Genomic DNA, 21,905 nt, shown 5'->3' with positions numbered 1-21,905 from the left:
ATTTTTTTCCAAGTGAATTTTACTTATTTTTAAAATAACTATATAAATTTCAAATGTACAACATAATTCAGTATCTGTGTACTGTACTGCATGTTCACCATCAAAAGTCTAGTTTCCTTCCATTGCCATATATTTGACCCTTTTACTCAATTTGTCCTGCCCCTATCCCCCCAAGTGAATTTTAGATTAAACAACATTGTTTCCCCTTTGCCTTGTCTTCCCCAAACACATGGCTGTTGGGATTCTGATTGTAATTCATGAACCATAAAATCTTCCCTTTTTAAAAGGGTACTTTAAGTGTACAATTTAGTGCCTTTTTGTGTATTCACAAAGTTGTGCCGCCAGACCAGTATCTAATTCCAGATCATTTTCATCACCCCTAAAGCAATCCTGCACCCGTTAACAGTTACTTTCCATTTTCCTCTCCTGTCAGCCACCATCAACCACTAATCTACTTTCTGTCTCCATGGGTTTGCTGATTCTGGGCATTTCATATAAATGGAATCATATATGATCTTTGTGTCTGGCTTCTTACAATGTTTTCAAGGTATCAGTGCTTTGTAGTTTTCAGTTTGCCAATAATGCGCACCTTTTTGTCAGATTTATCCCTAAGATTTTTCTTTTTGATGCTCTGCCACTTTTTTAAATATACGTATATATTTTTATTGGTTTCAGAGAGGAAGGGAGGGGGAGAGAGAGAGAAACATCAATGATGAGAGAGAAACATTGATCGCTGCCTCCTGCACACCCCACACTGAGGATTGAGCCTGCAACCTGGGCATGTGCCCTGACTGGGAATCCAACCGTGACCTCCTGGTTCATAGGTCAACGCTCAACCACTGAGCCATGCCAGCCGGGCTGGACTAGATTATCTTAAAGATCCCACCATCCATCTCAAAAGTTTATTATATTTTATGAGGTGAGGGACCTTATTTTATTAATTTTTATCTTCCCACCATCTAGCACAGTGCCTAGCACATAGTAATAGTTTGGGAAATGCTGTGATTAACACACGAATGAATAAATAATGCAAAGGAGGGAAGGAAGGGAGGGAGGGAGGAAAGATCAATAAATCAACCAACAAAATTCTAGAAAAGTGCAAGGGCCCAAAGTGAAGTTCTTTGACTCGGCCAGCTGGTGGCATCACTTCTCTACATAACCACAGGGCGGGTGTTGATAGGGCAAGGGAAAGGATTTAGATTAGAAATGAATAAAGGTAAAAAAAGAAATGATCACAGGACCAGATATTGCAAATGGATAGCAGAATTCTGACCCAGCTTCTTTTCTTCAAGCTAAGAGAAAGTAAGTCTGATGCATTAAGCAGACACCTTCACTGCTAGATTGGCAAGGGGATGCTTAGATGGGTGGCCAGGAGGTAACTCACGGGACTCATCTGAACTTGGGCTGGGCCCTCCCCTTCTACCACCCCCTTCACATGTATCCCTTGCTGAAAAACCCAAACATCCTGGCACCATCTGGATCTTTTTACCTTTGGGTCTCTTCTGGAAGGTTCATTAAACCCACTGCTGCCTGGCCAGCATGACTCAATAGTTGTCATGGTTTGATTCCCAGTCAGGGCACATGCCCAGGTTGCGGGCTTGATCACCAGTGGGGGGTGGAGGTGGGGGGCAGGAGGCAGCCAATCAATGATTCTCTGTCATCATTGATGTTTCTATCTCTCCTGCTCCCTTCCTCTCTGAAGTCAATAAAAAGACATATTTTTTAAAAACCACTGCTGATTTATTGTCCTGAAGGGCCCTTCTCCTCCCCCAGCACGCCAAGGAAACTGAACATCAAACATTGTAATGAGTTGGCAGAGGGCAGGAAGGTGTTGAATATTCTGGAATCCTTGAAAAAGCCTCACTCTTCTATCTACCCACCTCCCACCTCTGTTTTCCCATCACAGCAAGTTGTGCAAAGGGTAGGGATATGGGCACAAAATGGGAGGACCCAATGAAGCATGTTTTCCGGTTAGGACTGAGATCATGGGGAGACAGGATGAGGTGTGGTGACGGTGTATCTCAGGATCCATCTCTGAAATAGCGTTTGGGGGTTGGAGAAGAGTGGGAGATGCCGTTGACTTCCGGCTCCACCGACGAGAGCAGGAAAGGTGCAAAGGCAGTGGAGTGAGGGAGGTTAGCAGGACTACTGTACTTAATACGCAGAAGCAGGAACAGAAGGGAGGGCCTGCCCAGGTCCACTCAGGGCCTCTCCGGCTGTGTTCCCAGTAGGGAGGAAACAGGAAGCTGTGACTTCTCCTCTTTCCCTCCCTGCCCTTAGCCTCAAGGTCACTTGCTGCTGCAGTGAATTAAACCTGTGTTTTAGTTGGCACGGTTCCCTGAGCTTGGTGATAATTGCTCAGTACCCTGCTCCCTTGTGCCACAAACACCCCCAAACTTTTCCTTTAAAATTATAATCATTAGTGCAAATAGTAACGTACAAAGTGTTTTGTTTTTACATGTATTATCTAATTTCATCACACCGATCTTTTTTAAAAAATATATATTTTTATTGATTTCAGAGAGGAAGGAAGAGGGGGAGAGAGAGAAACATCAATGATGAGAGAGAATCATTGATCGGCTGCCTCCTGCACACCTCCTACTGGGGATCGAGCCCACAACCCAGGCATGTGCCCTTGACCGGAATTGAACCCGTGACCCTTCATTCCACAGGCCAACGCTCTATCCGCTGAGCCAAGCCAGCAAGGGCTACACCGAACTTTTGAAGCAGAGACTTTTATCTGAAAATTTTAAGCAAGGAAACTGAGGCTCGGGGGAGCAAAGTGACTTACCCAAAGTCACGCAGCGAGTGAGTAGCAGATCTGGGACTCTGAACCCCTGCTTGCTCTCTTTCCCTCCCTCCTCCTCTCCCTCCCTCCCTCTCCCTCTCTCTCCCTGACACCCACTCTGATTTCCTGCCATATGCCCCCTCCAAGTCCCTTCCCCCAGGCTCCAAGGAAGCACTTTCTTTTTTTTTTTTAAAATATATTTTTACTGATTTTTTACAGAGAGGAAGGGGGAGGGATAGAGAGCTAGAAACATCGATGAGAGAGAAACATCGACCAGCTGCCTCCTGCACACCCCCCACTGGGGATGTGCCCGCAACCAAGGTACATGCCCTTGACTGGAATCGAACCTGGGACCCTTGAGTCCGCAGGCCGACGCTCTATCCACCGAGCCAAACCGGTTTTGGCGAAGGAAGCACTTTCTGCAGAGAAGGGGGCCCCTGCGAACTGGCAGGAAGAGGGTCTGCAGTTTGCTTCCTGTCATCCCTGAGATGGGGTGTCTCTGGGTCTCTCCCTGGGTCTGATTTTCATGGTGGAGTAATTCCCCTTTCTCTCCTCTCTACTGCATAGAGCCCTTCCTACACAGATACACACCACACACACATGCGCACACCCCCCATGTCCGGCCCTCTCTCATCCTGCCTCACCCACCACCAATCATGACCCACAGGGACGGGTGGGTTGTCCCATCCACACCCCGCCCTCTGAGGGCTGGAGCCTCCTGCTGAGAGGCCCTGCCAGTCTGGCGCTAAGCGGGCTGCCTTCGGCCTTTGCTGCTCAGCACTGTGGCTTCTGATGCCCTGAGATGCCCACACCCAATCTCTCTGCCCCTCTGCCTGTTTTCTGGCTCAGCACCTCTGCCAGCGGTGTGCTGAGTGTGGGTGATACTGCGCTGCCTGTTGAATTCCCTGCCCTGAGGGTTGTGCTTGCCCTGGCCTATGGGCTTGTAGGGGCCGTTGGATTTATGGGAAACTTGGCCGTGCTGTGGGTGCTGGGTAATTGTGCTCGGCGAGCCCCTTGCCCACCGTCTGACACTTTTGTCTTCAACCTGGCTCTGGCAGACCTGGGGCTGGCACTCACTCTCCCCTTCTGGGCGGCTGAGTCCGCCCTGGGCTCCCACTGGCCCTTTGGAGGTGCCCTCTGCAAGATGTTCCTGACGGCCACTGTCTTCAACATCTACGCCAGCGTCTTCCTCATCACGGCGCTGAGTGTTGCCCGATACTGGGTGGTGGCCATGGCTGCAGGACCAGGCACCCCTCTTCCCCTCTTCTGGGCCCGCAAGGCCACCCTGGCAGTGTGGGTGGCAGCTGCCCTGTTAGCAGTGCCCACGGCAGTCTTTGGGACAGAGGGGGAGGTGTGGGGCGTGCATCTCTGCCTGCTGCGCTTCTCCAGCAGGTACTGGCTGGGGGCCTACCAGCTGCAGAGGGTGGTGCTGTTCTTCGTGGTGCCCCTGGGTATCACCACCACCAGCTACCTGCTGCTGCTGGCCTTCCTGCGAAGAAGGCGGCGGGACAGCAGGGTCGTAGCCGCTCCGTCTGCATCCTGGTGGCCGCCTCCTCCCTCTGCTGGTTCCCCAGCCACATGACCTCTCTCTGGAGTGTCCTCGTGAATTCTGACCTGGTTCCCTGGGACAGCACTTTCTCCGCCGTCCACACCCACGTCTGCCCTGTCACCAGCTGCTTGGTACACAGCAACAGCTGCCTCAACCCCGTGCTGTACTGTCTCCTGCGGCAGGAGTCCCGGCAGGCCCTGGCAGGCACCTTCAGGGATCTCCGAGCGTGGCTGTGGCCCCAGGACCGGGGTGAAGCAGGGGGCCTTAAAGGAGGTAGGCAGGCGGTGAGTGGAGAGCACCCCCAGGAGAGCGGCCCTTCTACCATGCTCACCAATTGGACAAAGGAACACCTGGGTGAAGGTACAAACTACGCACCCTCTTTTTGGGGTCTGCCAGGGACAGGATCTGCGAGTCCTAGGGAGGGCGGGCCTGTCTGCCAGGCCGACATGCCCTCGGGGAAAGTCTTATCTTCAATTATTCTGGCTGTGGTGGCATGCAGCCAGCGAGGCCCAGGTCAGCGCTGGTAGGACAAAGCTTATGTCTCCATTTGGAGGTGGGAAAGAGGAGGATCTAAAAATAAACATCTGGACCATCCAGAAGTGATCTTGACTCTTTATCCCAATTCCACCTTCAGTTCAGTGTGGACAAAAGCATTATTTGTCCCACCTCTGCCTTCTGTCCCCTAAGGGTCCTAGACTCATGGATCGGGAGCCAGTGCCTGCCTCTCCCCCTGCCTGTCCTTCCTGCTCTCCATCTCAAACGGATGCACCCTTGTTCTTCTCTGGTGCCAGGACCAAAAATGCCCTCCTCCCCTGGCCATCTCCATCTTCTTACCCTCAGCGGTACCCACGGAAACTCGATGTCTGCAAAAACCTCAGCTGCAAAAGCTGTAATTCCCATGTGGGGAGATGCCACCTGTGGAATCTTGCTGGATCCCTGGCACCAGCCCCGCCCCGTGTAAAACTCTGGCGTTGGCTGGGAGTCCGTGTGGGTCTGTCTCTCCTTAAAGCAGGATTTAGAGCAGGGGTCCTCAAACTTTTTAAACGGGGCCAGTTCACTGTCCCTCAGACTGTTGGAGGGCTAGACTATAGTTTTAAAAAAAACAACTATGAACAAATTCCTATGCACACTGCACATATTTATTTTGAAGTAAAAAAACAAAACGAGAACAAATACAATATTTGTATTTGCATGTGGCCCGCAGGCTGTAGTTTGAGGACCCCTGATTTAGAGGGAGAAGTGAAAATAACAAGTCAAGGATGTGGGCGAGGCGTGGTGAGGGGAGAGCTGCAGAATGGGGGTGGGAGAAGAGGCTGAAGGTGGGCTGGAGAAGTGGGAAGCATGGCTCTGGGCTGCTATTCTTCCTCCCTATCCCAGAGTCAGAGCACCTGGACTCACATCCTAGCTCCGAGGGAACTCTTTAAGTTCCTTTCTTTCTCTGTACCTGTTTTCTCATCTGTAAAATGGGTTGCTACCTGATCATTAGCTGTTATTCTTACACTCTGTGTAAAATGGAGTCAGAGAAGGAAAAGGAAACAATGAGGAGGTAGCTGGGAGATGGGGCTGGAGGGCCATAGAGGTCTTATCTGGGATGATTTTTACATGCTCTGGAGTAAAATGAAAATTTTATGTAAGAACTGAGTGAGGGGTTGGCTCCTCCAGCCCCTTTTGAAGGTGTGTTCTTTGGGGCAGGGGGTTCCCCCTTGGTTTCCAGATCCACAGAGACCCAAGACCCAGCAATGATGAAGGTTGGCGATCACAAGGGACTTTCTGGGGGGCAGCCCCTGAAAAGGGAGGTGGCAGAAAGAAGCTGGGGTGGAGCTCCCATTTCCATTCCCCCACCCCAAGCTCTGGCATGTCTCACAACCCTAACAACTCTAGCCACTCAAGGTCCCACAACCGCCGGGAGCAGCGCCCGTGTGTGGAGCCCCTCTGGCAAGGGCACCACAGGGCCTGCAGGCGCCCCTGCACCAGCTCCATCCGGTTGCCGAGGAGGCTGTAAACAACCACCCAATTCACCACGTTCAGCAATACTGAATAGATTTAACTAGCCTCTTGTTTAATTTCCTCTTTTTGGTAATGTTTAAACTGGTTTTAAAACTCCAGGTCTGTTCCCAGCCGATCCAGGATGGGAAATCCTTACCCACCTAAGCACCCTTCGGCCATCCCACGCCTCAGCTCCTCAATCACCCTACCTCTGCTGGCTCCGGATATTGGCTCCTGTAGGGGCCTCTGCTTTATGGGACCCAGGGGTAAATATTGACAAAGTCTAAACAGGGCCAATCCAGAGATGAATGCACCTAGGCCTCCCTTAGGAGGCGGGGGGAGGCAGGAGAGGGCACAGCAACGGAGGCTGGCTGGGCAGCTCCTCTCGAATGGAAAGGCATTGTTTTGGCAAATATCTGGGCCCTGGCTCCTTGTAGCACAAACAGAGAGCTTCGAAACTGCAGGAGAGACAGTTAAAACCGAAAATGGGGCAACAGGACATCTTGTTTCTAAGAATGAGGGGGTTTTGGTTGGGGCGGCGGGGGGGGGGGGGGTCACAGGAGGGGCAGCACTGCCAGGAATAGAGCTTGGGCTTTACACACACTCGGGGCCTGCCCAGCATCCTTCACTGGGCCGCTGTGAACACGTGGGAGGAGCCTGTGTTCCCTTCAGTGGTCTTCGGATGCAACCTAACACCCTCCTCTTACCCAGCACTAGTCTTCCTCCCTCCTCTGCACCTTTTTACAGCCTTGGGTCCCAGCTGACACAGCAGCGGGCTGCTGAGCCACGTGTCAGGGTTTGAAACCTGGAGCTTTGATATTTTTAGGCAGAGTTGTGGAGGGGGAAGCGAAGGCCTGCAGCTGGGCCTGCCACCTAGATTTCCATGTCCGTAAAATGACAGCAATTCCTCCTGCAGACTCCGTAATGGATGAGCAAGTACCTCGTAGATGAGCATCACAGGAGTGGAGGGTGCTGGCTGCTCCACCAAGCCCGCCCCCCACCATGGGATTCCAATTCCTCTTTCTAGCTGAGGTCTTGAGCCCCACTCTTCTCATCTCACCCCATCAGCTCCTACGGACATATGTGCACCTATTGCAGCATTTCTACAACTCTAGACTCGCCTCCCCCCACAGCCCCAGAGTAGGGTATTATCCGGAAACAGGAAGTAAAATTAATCAAAACGAGAACTGAAATTAACCCGATCTCTCACTGCCTCTCAGAGAGCAAAGGAGAGCTCCTCTGAGGGGCACCCTCTGGAAGAGGGTGCCCAGGGCTCTGACACGTGAAGAACCAGGTCAGCGTGGTGGCTGAACCTGAAAACAAAGGACACCGAAGAGGCTCAGAGGAACTGTGGCCAAAGGGAGAGGAGGGGGCCAGAGGCCGAGGCCGTTTCTGAGCACAGCATGCAAATGAGATGAAAACAAGTCTTCTAATATTGGAATCCCCAATCCTTGTTTGTGAATATCGGTAATGACAACAGAAAAAGAAGGTAGCAGTTCCTTTTGTTCGGGCCACCTTGCCCTTCCGGGGGAGGAAAGGCCCCTTTCCGAGGGACATGGGCCACTCCCTGGCTCTCCCCTCATCTGCACCATCAGAACCTCAGACATTCAGAGACAGCACTTCACGGGGTTCCAAGTGTTTAATTTTCCTTTCTTTACCTTTTATCGTTTTTTTGTTTCTGTTTTGCTGGTTTTTTTACACAATCAAATTGGTAGAAAAATGCTTGGCGCTGGTGGGCATTTGGGGGTCCATTGAAAATCCCCCCCAAATCAGGTGGAGGTTTCAGGTCATGGTTGGTGAGCTGGGGGATAAGGTCAGGGTTCATAGAGATTTCCCAACTCACCCTAGAACTTTGTTTCCAAATGGCTGCGGAAGAGGTCAGACTAGTTCCCCTGTTGCTATGGATGAGGGGTGACGTCATTATTTCCCCCACCCCTCAAGTTCTTCAGAGATGTGGAGATAGAAGGCTGCAATTTCTAATCGCCTACAATCTTCTCTTAAAAATATAAAACACGTGCAGTTGGCTTTGGTACAAAAAAAAAAAAAAAAAGAAAACAACAAAAAGACATTCTGGTCCCTGTGGGTTTCCCCCTCACCCCCAACAGACCATGACGGCCACCTCAACCCCTATTCCATCCACTCTAGGAAGCCAGGGTGACTCCCTGGGGTTCCACCGAGGACGGAGAGAAGAGAGAACAGCAGTAAGAGGTTGAGGGGAAAGGGATATGGCCCTGCCCATAGCCCTTCTTGAAGGGGCAGTCGGGTCCTACAGCTGCAGCCTCTCCTCAAAGACGATGTTGCTGGGAGGGTGGCAGGGCTGGAATCCGGCAGCTGCATGGTTACGTCTGAATAAACCCCAGTAGTGTTAAAGGACAAGGCCCCTTGTTCCCTATGGCTTGGCTCCCATGTCCCTGGTCCTCTAAATCCCCTTTCTCCCTCCATAACTAATAAACAATAAATAAATAAACTTTCCTAAAGTCGAGGGAAGAAGGCATGAAGAATTGGCATCTGTGGTGTACTTCTGGATGCCACCAGGGGGCACTGTGGCCTAACTCCCCCCAGCTTCCTAAATGGCCCCAGGTATCCAAGGATCCCAAGAGCTGGCAAGGGCAATCAGCAGTTCAAGTGTTCGCTGCTCATCGGCAGGTCGGAGTCCCCAGGGTTTGCTTCCCTCAGTAATATTCTTCAGGGGGCACCGGAAGGAGGGAGGGGCCCCCTTAGCTCTCCGGAGCTACAGGCTCCCCATCGCGGCTCTCAGTCTCCTCCGGTATGTCCTGCATTCTGGTGAAATCTGCGGGGGGCAGGGCAACGTTAGTGCGTGGACAGAGGCTCCATGAGCACCCACCCTACACGCATGCCTCCCCATCTGTGGGCTGAGGGGCTCTGCGGGCCGTGAGGGAGGACCAACGTCGGTGAATCCTCGATGAGGGGAAAACCTTCGTCAACAAAGCAAGCGGTGTGCTCACACCTTGGTAGGTACTTTATATACTGGTAAGTATACGAAGATACAATTTGATTAATAAAATAACCAGATATTTTAAGATTGCTATATGAAGTTATAGTAGCTTTGGGTTATTTTGTATTTCCTGAGCCAACTAAAAGAACTTGGAAGTCTGTGACTTTTTTTTTTTTAACTTAAAAAAAAAATCTCTTTCTGAAAATAAATTTATTTCTAACCCTGGCTGGGTAGCTCAGTTGGTTAGAGCATCATCCCAATACGCCAAGGTTGCTGGTTCCGTCCCGGGTCAGGGCACATACAAGAATCAACCAATGAAAGCATAAATAAGTGGATGTTTCTCTCTCTCTCCCCCTTCCTTTCTCCCTCTAATATATATGGATTTCTACTTCAAAAGGCTGGGAATCAAATGACTTACTAGAGAAGGAGTGGCCCTACATTCTTTGCTTCCTAGAGTTTCACCACTCACTCGCCATCGGACAAAGCAGGAAATCCTTGTGTCCTTCCCAAAGGTTACCGTAGACCCCAATGGTTAGTGAGGGGCCTTCCTGAATGTCCCCGGCTCCAGGACACAGGCTCCACTTGGAAAGCACAGCCCAAGGGTCTGAACCCAGGTGGCACCCCACTTCCATTCCACGTCTCTGCCAGGATCTCACCTCGGGGACTATGGGGCGGAGACAGGCGGCTGCTTCCTTCCTCCTCGCTGCCAGTGTCAGGGTCGCTGCTGTCTTGTAGCCGCTCCTCGGGGCTGCCCAGCTCCTGCCCCTCTCGATCCTCAAAGGGCCGATGGACAGCGCGGACAGTCACAGGCAGATCCAGGCGGTCATGGCCTCGACTGGGCTGTGGGCCGCGCGCAAGAAAAGCAGCAGGTCAGGGACTGAGGCGTGTGACAACTGCAGGCCCTGCTCAGCTGGGGCCATGGGCCGTCTGGGCCCCAAGGCCCAATTCTCTCCAGTACCTCCAGCACTGACTGACTCCTTCTGCACCCCCCTAAAATGTTCAGTGCTCTCACTGGTCCTTCGAGTCGGTTGCCCCATTTCATTTGGGCTCAAGTCCCCAGTTCCTTTCAGGTTCCCCCATGGGCCCTGAAGTCCACCTCAGGTCAGTTCACTCCTCCAAGCTCCCTTACCTGAGGGGGGCTGAAACTCAAGTACAGGGCATCGCCGGCCGGGAGGCTCCGGCGCCGGGGATCCAGAGGCCTGCGGGCCCAGGGGGCCTCCTGGGGAACGGAGTCGGCCTGGCCCAAGGCGGCCAGCTGCCGGCGAGCCTCTTCGGCCTCCCGCTCCAGCAGGGCCCGGGCCTGCTCACTCTCCCGGAGCCGGGCTTCCAGGCTGCCGGCCTCGGCCGCCCGCTCTTCCCCGAGGCGCCGGCAGCGCCGCAGCTCTTCCTGCAGCAGCGTGTGCTGCCGCTGCAGCAACGCCAGTTCCGTGGCCTGCTTTTCAGGAGCCCCAGGGGTAGCCCCAGCTCTGCCAGCCTCCCCGTCCCGAGAGTTGGCTCGGGTCAGCTTCTCCCGTCGCTCCGGGCCCTCGGGCACTCGGGCTTCCATCAGCGTATCCTGCTGGGCCACAGCCGCCTGGGTGGAACGGGGCAGACGAGTCTATCAGACACCCCCGCTTCTCCTGTCCCTCACCCTCACCCCCAGGACCCAGGTCAGGATGCCTGGAGTGTTCCAGCTGGGAGAAGGCTTAGAAAGGCCTATTAGGCCCCGGCCAATGTGGCTCAGCTGGTTGAGCACTGTCCCATGCACCGAAGGGTCACCGGTTCGATTCCCAGCCAGGGCACATACTCAGTTTGCGGGTTTGATCCCCGGTCAGCGTGCGTGCAGGAGGCAACCAATTGATGTTTCTCTCTTTCTCTCTCCCTCTCCCTTCCTCTCTCTCTAAAATCAATAAAAACATATTTAATTAAAAAAAAAAAAAAAGGCCTATCAGAATGACTCTGTCCCACCTGAATGGGCAGCTCCGCGCTAGCTCCTCCCCTTCCCCATTCCTGCCCCTGCCCCACTGACCTGTAGGCCATGTAGAAGTCCATAAAGATTGACCAATCGCTGCAACGCTTCCTGAGGAGAGAGGAGAGAGTGGGAACAGGGCTCAAGCTTCAGGATGGGAGAACTGCCCGGAAGCTGGAATAAGTGTGGGTGTGGGGACAGTAAAACTTACAACTTTGAGGTGTAGACTCTCCCCCTCAACCCTCCAAACTGGGCTCCAATTTCTCAAGACTAAGAATAGCCTCCCTTCAGTCTCCCATAGCATCCAGTTCCCATCTCACCTCCTGGGGAGATCTCAGCTGATTCCCATTTCGATCCTGCAGAAATGGGCAAGGAGAGGGAGTCAGCAGGCACACAAGTCCCTGGTGCCTGTCCCTGATAGCTCCGTGTTAGGAATCTATAGGCCAGCTGTCCCTTTCCCATCCTCTAGCCAAGTCCTGACATCTCCTGAGGACCCACCTTCTGGCTGGAGTCTGAGTCGGCTCTGCAGAGTTCGATCGAGCCATTGAAGGTTCTGGCCTCACCATCTGTTGAGGAGAAAAGGATGGGCTGAGCTCACAGGACCCTGACAGCACTCGGCCCCTGGTACCACCCCATTCTCTTTAACCACCCCCCCCCCACCCTGGTCCCCTGCCCTGGCACTCACTGGCGGTGATTCCAGGACTCATGTTACCACCACTTTCTGCTTCCGTGGGCAGGCCTGGTTCCCGGGTCGAGAGCAGCTCCACTCCAGGCCCCACGAGCAGGTCTTTCAGGCCCTCCACTGAAGGGAAAGAAGAGGTGAGGACAGAGGTACTACAGAACCCCGTGAGGAATGGGAGGCGAGGCCATTTGCCCAATACGCTTGGACTACGCGGACATCAAGGGGAATACCCTGCCCATGTGGGCTCCCACTCACACCACCATGTACAAGGCACAGTTCATGGAAGGGGCCCAAGGGCAGCACAGGTACATGTAGGATGACAGGTGCCCGTCTCTTCCCCTGCCTTTCCCAGCACCGCGCACACAGCAGGCCCTCGGGGAGGCTATGGACTGTGGGGCGGACATCCCTTTTGTCTGCATGTGTCCGGGTCTAGCTGTGTGTCCACAGTCTGTGACAGTGAGTGGACGAGCCTGGACTCTTCCCTGGGCATTCCCTCACCCTCACGGATGGCGTCCTGCAGCAGCCGCTCGCCACGAGGGGACTCGAGGGACTCAGAACGGAAAAGGCCCCTGGGCAGGGTGGGCAGGGGCATCCCACAGCTGCCATTCTCTTCCACCTGGAAATGGGTCATCTCGGCAAACAGCCCGACCTTCTCCTGCAGCAGCTCCACCAGTGCCCGGTCTTTCTGTTGCAGCTCCACTGTGGACAAGGAACAGGTGAGCACGCTAGAGGGCCGAGAGGGCACCCAGAGAGGGCATCCAGAGAGGGCACCCAGAGAGCCAGCAGTGGAGGGGCAGCCATCCCAGAGGCAGCCTTAGGGATTACAGGCCAGGGCTGGGCAGAGCAGCAGGACTTAATTTTGATTTCTGGCATGTATGAAAAAGAAAAAAACATTTTGCGGGGGAAAGTAACATATACACTTCTGTTTTAAAAACGAAAGTGATATCCCTGTCTGGGTAGCTCAGTTGGTTAGAGTGTAGTCCCGATACATCAAGGTTGTGGGTTCGATCCCTGGTCAGAGCACATATAAGAATCAATCAATGAATGCATAACAAGTTGAACAACAAATTGATGTTTCTCTCTCTCTCTCCTTTCCTCCCTCTCTCTCTTTCTAAAACAGTGGTTCTCAACCTTCCTCATGCCGCGACCCTTTAATACAGTTCCTCATGTGGTGGTGACCCCCAACCATAAAATTATTTTCGTTGCTACTTCATAACTGTAATTTTGCTACTGTTATGAATCGTCATGTAAATATCTGATATGCAGGATGTATTTTCATTGTTACAAATTGAACATAATTAAAGCATAGTGATTCATCGCAAAAACAATATGTAATTATATATGTGTTTCCCGATGGTCTTAGGCAACCCCTGTGCAAGGGTCGTTCGACCCCCAAAGGGGTCGCGACCCACAGGTTGAGAACCGCTGCTCTAAAATCAATCAATAAGTAAAATAGAGTAAAAATGGTTGTGGTAGGGACTGAAGGTTGTCCGCCAGTTTTCACTCTCCACATCTTCCTTTAGTTAGAGCATGTGTACAAGTTTCATCTGGGTGCATGCTACCCATTTTGACTACAGTTCCCAGCCTGATTTGCAGCGAGATGTTGCCATATGACTAAATTATGGCCAACGGGTGCATCTTCCAGATCTGTCCTCAAAAGAAATGAGACATATTGCCGACCAGTGTGGCGTGGACCCATGAACCAGGAGGTCATGGTTTGATTCCAGGTCAGGGCACATGCCCAGCTTGCAGGCTAGATCCCCGTTAGGGGGCATGCAGGAGGCAGCCAGTCGATGATTCTCATCATTGATGTTTCTATCTCTCTCTCCCTCTCTCTGAAATCAATAAAAACATTTTAAAAAAAGAAATGGATATATGCCCTGGCCAGTGTGGCTCAGTGGATCAAACATCATTCCATGCACCAAAGTGTTGCCGGAGTGGTTCCCAGTCAGGGCGCATGCCCAGGTTGCAGGCATGATCCCCAGTTGGGGTGTAAGCAGGAGGCAACTGATTAAAGTTTCTCTCTCACATCGATGTTTCTCTCTCTCTCTCTCTCTCTCTCTCTCTCTCAAATCAATAAATATATTTTTAAAAAATGGATATAAACTCTCCTTGTTCCTTTATGCCTCCCTGCTAGCTGGGATGCAGATCATGCCCTAAGTGAAATAAGACCCTATAGTGAAAAGTTACTGTCTCGCCGAAACCGGTTTGGCTCAGTGGATAGAGCGTCGGCCTGCGGACTGAAGGGTCCCAGGTTCGATTCCGGTCGGGGGCATGTACCTGGGTTGCAGGCACATCCCCAGGGGATGTTTCTCTCTCGTTGATGTTTCTGACTCTCTATCTCTCTCCCTTCCTCTCTGTAAAAAATCAATAAAATATATTTTTTAAAAAAAAAAGTTACTGTCTCAACCCAGGTCTTCCTAGTTCCCCTTCCCAGAAGCAGCCATAATAATATCTGACCTTTTTTGAAATATTACACACACACACACACACACACACACACACACACACTACATGACATATTTATCCCCATTATTTTTACACGGATGGTAGCATGCACTTTACACTGTTTTAAACCTTGCTCTTTTCACTTAACAGTATGTTTCCGTTATGGATCTCTATCAGCCCTCAGACAGCCATCTCATTGTGTGACTGTATCCTAAATTATTTAACGAATTTTGTGGGTGGGACTTACTCTTGATTCGCCGCAGGTAAGCCTCATCCTCTGTCTCAATCAGGGGGAAGTCCTCTCTGGATGGGCATCTGGAAAGGTAACAGGGCGGTGGGGGTAAGGAGGAAGCGAGGCTACGGACCAGGCGTCACTCTCCCTCCTTCGCAAACGTGTTCATGCTTCCCTGGTATGACCCATCGGCCGCATGCCTGGCTCCCTTCACTCCTGACGCGCCCCCTTTCTTAGCACCGATCCTCTGCATTTAGTGGGATGCATATCCCGCCCCTGAGATCACCTGGAGAGGCGGCATAGTGCAGAGGGACAACTACAGGCTTTGACCTCAAGCAAATGGGGCTCAAATCCTGGCTCCACTATTGCTAGGTGATCAACTTTCTATTTCCTCTTTTGGAAAAATGGGAATACTATCTTCCTTATGGGTTTTTGTTAGTATTAAATGCAATAATATAAGAGTGTTTGCCGAAACCGGTTTGGCTCAGTGGATAGAGCGTCGGCCTGCGGACTGAAAGGTCCCAGGTTCGATTCCGGTCAAGGGCATGTACCTGGGTTGCGGGCGTATCCCCAGTAGGAGATGTGCAGGAGGCAGCTGATCGATGTTTCTCTCTCATCGATGTTTCTAACTCTCTATCTCTCTCCCTTCCTCTCTGTAAAAAATCAATAAAATATATTTTTTTAAAAAAAGAGTGTTTTAATAATAGCAGAGGCTCAAGGAACTATAATGAATAATATTATAATTTTCACAATTACAACTATTAATACTATTAATAAAGAGGCCACTGGAGATCTACTGTCAATAGAACAGGTATTTTGCACTGTTTTGCTAAAATAGGCAATTTCATAGTATTGTACGCATTTCTGAAAAATTAGTTCAAAAGTCTAGATTGCAGAAGTTAATATAATAGGTTTACAGGAGGACAGGAGCTGGCTGGAGGGGGAACAAGAGGAGGGAATGGGGGATATCTATAATAGTGTTAATAATGAAAAAAATAGGTTCATATATTATAAAGTGGAGAAGAATCCATTCTCTGAAAGCTGAAAAAAATTATAAATATCCTAATTGAGTGTAATCTTCAAGAATCAATTTTCAACATTTTACATGCACTTTACTTGACTGACTGCCTCAAATCTAATGTGTGTCCATCAGAAGCTAAAGATTTGCTGCTTTAGCCTAGTTGGCGTGGCTGAGCTTCGACCTATGAACCAGGAGGTCATGGTTTGATACTTGGTCAGGGCACGTGCCCGGGCTGCAGGCTTGATCCCCAGTGTGGGGTGTGCAGGAAGCGGCCGATCAGTATTTCTCTCTCATCAATGTGTCTATCTCCCTCTCCCTTCCTCTCTCCCTCTCCCTTCCTCTCTCTCTCTCTCTCTCTCTCTAAAAAAACACAAAAACCTATATTATTTTTAAAAAAAGATTTGCTGCTGTAGCACACTGAACAATTTCCTTCTTGTCTCTCTTGTATGGAGTTTGTTTATGAGACTTGCTCCTCTTATCTCCAGTATCAATGCTTTTATTATCTTCTTTTTCATTCCTTTTTAGACAACAGAGGTAAAATCCAATCCAATCCAAATAGCAGCCCACTGCCTACAGACCAAATGGTAAAGCAGCTGCAATTGGACTGTCGGCCTGGCAGGTATTCCACCATATTACAGCTCAAAACATTCCTTTGCTCGTCAGCTCATGTTGCATTTGACAGGTGATTGGGGTTGTCATCACATATGAGAACATAAGATGACCTCCCCTGCCTTGGGCCCTCTTGTCTGCCCCCAGCCTCTGCCTCCACCTCTGAAGCCTGGGTTCTGGTCCCAGGGAGCGCTGTGGCTTGGAGCCGAAGCGGCAGGTGCCGAGGCCACACACACACTCACATGCGCACACTCTGCTGAATGACTCGGATCCAGGTGCTGCGATCATCCCGGGATGCCGTGTGGACCTCATACATCTCAGGGGGGGCCGCGCTGATCAGAAACATCCCTTTCTCCTGGTTGGCAATGTCCCGGACGATGAGATTCTGCAGTGATATCACCGAGGGCTTGTCCTGTCAGTCAGGGAAAGGAAGGAGTAAGCCTTGGGTATCTGGATGCTCTTCAGCTCTTCCGGAATACACAAAGGGTGGAAGAGTCCACCTACAGTCCAAGTTAAGAGCCCTGGCTTTGGTGCCAGCCAGAGAGGACCTAGAAGCACATGTAACCCTGGACAGTTTAATTAACTTTAAGCTTTACTTTCCTCACCTACAAAAAGGGAGTATTAATAAACCAAAGACCTTATATGCATATATGCAAATACATGGACACAGACAATAGGGTGGTGAAGGCCTGGGGCAGGGAGTGGGGGCGGACTGGAGGAGGTCAATGGGGGAAAAAGGGAATATGTAATACCTCCAACCATAAAGATTTATATTAAAAAAGGGGGGGTAAAAAAAAAAAAAAGGGGGGGGGTATTAATTGGCCTTCCTCACAAGTGTTAAAGTGCCTGCACCCAGTAACAACACCTGTTAGTTATTCCTTCTTATTTTATTATAGTAATGGTTACAACCATGGCTATTTCAGGGTTCTTTCGGACTCAGGGAGGAAAGCAAAAAGGGCCTGAAACACTCGTCTGTGCTGGTTGAGAAAGGAGGTGGAAGGTCTCACCAGGGTAGGAAAGATGTACTTCTGGTCCTTCTCTTGGAGAAACACTAGCACGTCTGTCATCAGCAGCATCAGCACATCTGGCAGGGGGGCCAAGGCGGGGGCGCAGTCAGCATGAGAGGGTCTCAGCAGTGGTTTCCTCTTCCCCAAGGATCAGGCTGGCCCCATCGGGTTACAACTCCTGATCCCCCTCTTCCTGGCCTCTCTTCCCTCTGGTTGCTCCCTCCACCCGTGCAGCCCTCGCGCCTCCCCATTCTTACAGCTCAGACTGTGAGAGGGGGAAAATGTATGTGCTTTCGGGCAAAACAGCTTCTTAGGCTAGAAGAGACCATCGGGGTTTACCCAACGGCTTTAAAGAAAAACCTCTGTACCCAAGTGATACAGGTTGGGTTTTGTTTTTAAAATTTTTTTTTTTTTTATTGATTTCAGAGTGGAAAGGGAGAGATAGAAACATCAATGATGAGAATCATTGATCGGCTGCCTCCTGCACAACTCACACTGGGGGTCGAGCCCCCAGCCCAACCCAGGCATGTGCCCTGACCAGGAATCGAACCGTGACCTCCTGGTTCATAGGTTGGCGCTCAACCACGGAGCCACGCTGGCCAGGCTATGCAGGTTTCTTAACCTGGAGTCCACAGACCCCTACAATGTCCACTGCTGGGCTCCAGAGGCTCTGCCAACCGCCTGAAGTTGCATAAGCAACTTTGCATATTAACATAACGTGTGTTTTTCAGGGTGAAAGGGTCCAGAGAATAAAACGGATTCCCAGAGCAGGAGGGGCCCTCCCTTTTTCAACCTTTCAGCTCTATGTCTAACACATAATAACATATGACCTTTTGGGAAGTTGGACCTAAATTCCCCGTGCCCTGCATAGTCCCACTTCTCGTTTTGTGCTGGGCCGGCAGGGGGAACGTTGGGCTCCTTATCCATCTCTCTCACAGCTGAGCAATGCCATCTGCTTCCACTCCAGCAGGCCCCGCTTCACGCCCCTCCTCTGCCCCACCTTCTAGGCCCTCAGAGCCTATGAAGTCCTGCACTTTAAGACAGCGGAAGGAACAAAGGTCAAGTCCATAAAACTCAGATGTCACAAAAGCACACACTTGCCCGGCCAGCATGGCTCGGTGGCTGAGCATCGACCTATGAATCAGGAGGTCACGGTTCGATTCCTGGTCAGGGCACAGGCCTGGGTTTCAGGCTCAATCCCCAGAAGGGGGCGGGCAGGAGGAAGCCAATTAATGATTCTCTCTCATCATTGATATTTCCATCTCTCTCTCCTTCACCCTTCCTCTCTCTAAAATCAATAGAAAATATTTTTAAAATATAGCACACACTCACCCTTTTCCCTTGGAGATCTTATTGAAGGGGCAGGCATTTGCTAAATGCTTCACAAATAAAGATCTCCAGTCTTTCTAGTTCTAACCCCCTCGCCCCAGCATAGCCTATACCAGTGATAGGGAACCTTTTGAGCTCAGCCTGTCAGCATTTTGAAAAACCCTAACTTAACTCTGGTGCCGTGTCGCATATAGAAATTTTTTGATATTTGCAACCATAGTAAAACAAAGACTTATATTTTTGTTATTTATTTTATATATTTAAATGCCATCTAACAAAGAAAAATCAACCCAAAAAATGAATTCGCGTGTCACCTCTGACACGCGTGTCATAGGTTCGCCATCACTGGCCTAGACCTATTCTTAGCTGCTGCATGGGAGGAATGGGAAGGAGAGAAAGGGGTGAAGGAAAGTGGCTGATGAAGTCTGCAATCCTCAAGCACAAGGGGGTTCTGCCGTAGGACAGAGGTTCAGCCAGGCTTGGCCTCAGGCAGCACAAACCAAGGCCTATTACTCTCTTTTTCTGATTTAGGTAGGAAAGACTTGGTCAGTACCGCCTGGGAAGAGAGCCTGGGAAAGCGTGCCCCACCCTCAACACACCCCCTCAGCTCTTTTCTGCCTTCTCCAGTCTGCCCACCCTTTGCTGGGCTCAGTCCCCAGCTGTGTTCCCAAAGCTCCTGCCCATTCCCAGCCCTGGTAGCTGGGAATCCAGTGGATAGAGCCAACTGCCCCAAGCTTATCCTATGGTCCTGGGGTTCCTCTGTCTTCCTCATCAAAACTGATAGCTCTCCGGCACGCGCTCGCAAGGACCAAAGAAATGAATAAATACTGCCCTGGCCAGTTTGGCTCTGTGGATAGAGCGTTGACTTGCAGACTAAGGGGTCCCAGGTTTGATTCTGGCCAAGGGCACATACCCGGGTTGTGGGCTCGATCCCCAGTAGGGGGCGTGCAGGAGGCAGCCGGTCAATGATTCTCTCTCATCATTGATGTTTCTATCTCTCTCTCCCGCTCCCTTCCTCTCTGAAATCAATAAAAATATATTAAAAATGAATCAATAAATTTTAAAAAAGAAAAGAAACGAATAAATACTGATAAAGTCCCGGATTGGTCCGTAAAGTTAAACCCAGAGTGCAGACTTTCGCTGCAACAGAGACCATGCTTATTCCTCCCACCAGGCCTCCCCTGGGCGTAAAGCTGCAGAGAGAGATGCAAGGGCCGAATGCTTCTCCCTCTCCATCTCTGACTGCCCACGCCTGCCTGGCCTGCGAGGTGACCACTGACCTTTGAAGCGGCCGGTCGCAGTCTTCCAGAGCAGGCAACCGTCGTGGATCAGCTTGCGCCGCAGAAGCTCCTCCCGGCCGAAGGGGCCCTTGCCGGGCACCGGTGTCTGGGCCCGAGGGTCCATGCGGTTGTAGATCTCCTGCAGGCGGGCCCCCTTCTCCAGTTCGTGCACATCCTGGTCCACATGGCACAGCAACTCCTTCACCAGCCCCAGAGCCGCTGTCAGGTCCTTGCGCTCCTCCTCCATCCCTGGCACCGGGTCAGCATGAGGGGTGGCTCAGCGAGCTTCACCCCAGCCTCAGTTCCCTCCGAGTCGTGACCCCACCTTCAGAGGCTGCCTAGGTTCCGCCTCTGACGCTCTCCCTTCCCTTGGTCCTCCCAAGCCGTTTCGTTACCCCAAATAGCCCGCCCCTCCTGCCCTCCCTGCAGCCCGCCTCTCACCGTGGGAATGCTGCAGGATCCGGTTAATGAGCACCGGGTACTTGGTGATGCGCTGCGTCACCAGCAGGATGCACTCCTGTACCCCATGCCGCTTCAGCACAGCCAGGCGGGTCACTTTCTACAAGGACAGAGGCAGGACTCAGGGCGGGGGCGGGCGGGGGGAGGGCAACACGGGGAAGGCTGGACTGGGAGCCTGCGCTCCGGTGCTGGCACGAGCTCGGCCGTTGACCTCATGCTGGCTTAGGTGAGTGCGTCTGGAAAATGAGATCTACTGTGAGGACCATCAGACCAAGCAGTGGAAAGCTCCTGCCGTGCTGCCACCGGAGGCCGGCCCACAGGGCTGGTGACCACCTGAACTCCACGCAGGTGCAGCCCACCTGCACCCGGGAGTGGGGGAGGCTGGGTTTGGGTCCCGGAGAGGTTTGCTCACCCGGATGAACTGCTGGAAGCGTTTGTCTCGAGCATATAGCTCCTTGTAGAGCTTCAAGGCCTTGGTGTGGCGGCTGCAGAACTCCGAGTAGGTCTTCCGCATCTGCTCCGCGCTGGGACCCGAGAACTAGAAGTTGGGGGAGCAAGGCTAGATCAGCATCTCCCCCAAAGCCACCCCTTATCCCCTGTGTACTCTCTGGCCTCCAGCCAAACAGGCGTCTTCCTGCCTCTCCAATTCTCCCTGGCTCTACCCCCTAGAGTTGGGGGCAAGAAATGCCCTCCCTAGCCCTGGCCAGTATGGTTCAGTTGGTTGAACATCATCCTGTGTACCAGAAGGTCACCGGTTCGATTCCCGGTCAGGTCAGGGCACATGCCCAGGTTGTGGGTTGAATCCCCGATTGGGGTGAGTATAGGAGGAAACCAATCAATGTTTCTCTCTCACATAGATGTTCTCTCCTCCCTTTCTCTCTCTTTAAAATCAACAAAAACATTAAAAAAAGAAGAAAAAAGAAAGGCCCACTCCAGTTACACCGCCTTTTCTCACCTGGCTAATGAGCAGGTCGCCCAAGCGAGGGATGATGAAGTTGCGGGTGCTGCCGGGGCACAGGGCCTGCCGTCGGCGCTCTAACAACTGGCTGAGGAAGCGTGTGTGGATATCACTGAGCTCGTCCACACAGGGGAACAGGCCCTGGACCACTCCCGGCTCCAGCTGTAGCTCTTCCAGCATCCCCGTGCGGAAGAGGCGGGTCATGATCTTCAACGTCCGCACATGGTGCAGCTCCGTCTGGATCAGCTCTGTGTGGACAATAGGACATCTGGCCTCTACCCTGGCGTGGCCACAATAGGTGGGGCCTCGGTTGGGAACCTCAGAGCACGACGTGAGGTTTGCAAGGCCCCTTCCAGGTCAACATTCTGCATTAGTATGATCGATCGTAGGTCATTTTCTAATCGTTTTTTGTCTTTATGATTGTCATCTGAAGTCGTAAGCTGCTTTAGGGCAAGGACCATGTATTTGTCTACATGTCTAGGTTTCCCACAGTCCCTAGCATGGTAACGGGCATGAAACAGGCCCAGGGTACAGACGAAGAACTGACTAGAATGAAGGGGTAAAGACAGAGCCTTGGAGACCAACAGTCCCTCGTGGCAATCTGTGGGATGCCAGGCAGGGTCTTGGAGACCAATGGGGTCAGAGGGAGGGAT

At 51.7% G+C, this 21,905-nt stretch overlaps 2 protein-coding genes across 8 annotated transcripts in view; one reads left to right on the top strand and one right to left on the bottom strand.

Annotated features, from left to right (window-relative positions):
- Nucleotides 1-3,590: 3,590 nt before the first annotated feature.
- Nucleotides 3,591-4,695, top strand: RXFP4 (relaxin family peptide/INSL5 receptor 4). Its single transcript, XM_036343317.1, is given in 3 exon segments — nt 3,591-4,308; nt 4,311-4,670; nt 4,673-4,695. Coding segments are annotated over 3 exon segments (1,101 nt in total).
- The window catches only part of ARHGEF2 (Rho/Rac guanine nucleotide exchange factor 2), a 40,599-nt gene continuing 23,176 nt past the window's right edge, over nt 4,483-21,905 (bottom strand). For all 7 annotated transcript variants that reach the window (XM_036343309.1, XM_036343311.1, XM_036343315.1 and 4 more), the window contains 15 exons: nt 21,250-21,500; nt 20,707-20,832; nt 20,277-20,394; nt 19,836-20,084; nt 17,227-17,303; nt 16,462-16,631; nt 14,605-14,672; nt 12,408-12,608; nt 11,913-12,029; nt 11,726-11,793; nt 11,548-11,583; nt 11,288-11,338; nt 10,409-10,852; nt 9,936-10,119; nt 4,483-9,114 (listed from right to left, as the gene is read on the bottom strand). In XM_036343309.1, the coding sequence (XP_036199202.1) occupies nt 9,041-9,114; nt 9,936-10,119; nt 10,409-10,852; nt 11,288-11,338; nt 11,548-11,583; nt 11,726-11,793; nt 11,913-12,029; nt 12,408-12,608; nt 14,605-14,672; nt 16,462-16,631; nt 17,227-17,303; nt 19,836-20,084; nt 20,277-20,394; nt 20,707-20,832; nt 21,250-21,500 (2,234 nt within the window). In that variant the 3' untranslated portion in view covers nt 4,483-9,040. The remainder of the gene's footprint in view (nt 9,115-9,935; nt 10,120-10,408; nt 10,853-11,287; nt 11,339-11,547; nt 11,584-11,725; nt 11,794-11,912; nt 12,030-12,407; nt 12,609-14,604; nt 14,673-16,461; nt 16,632-17,226; nt 17,304-19,835; nt 20,085-20,276; nt 20,395-20,706; nt 20,833-21,249; nt 21,501-21,905) is intronic.

The sequence above is a fragment of the Myotis myotis genome, unplaced genomic scaffold (genome assembly GCF_014108235.1).
Source record: "Myotis myotis isolate mMyoMyo1 unplaced genomic scaffold, mMyoMyo1.p scaffold_m19_p_18, whole genome shotgun sequence".
Classification (NCBI taxonomy): Eukaryota; Metazoa; Chordata; class Mammalia; order Chiroptera; family Vespertilionidae; genus Myotis; species Myotis myotis.
Note: the sequence above shows the minus strand (reverse complement) of the source record. Positions and strands in the feature narration are given on the sequence as shown.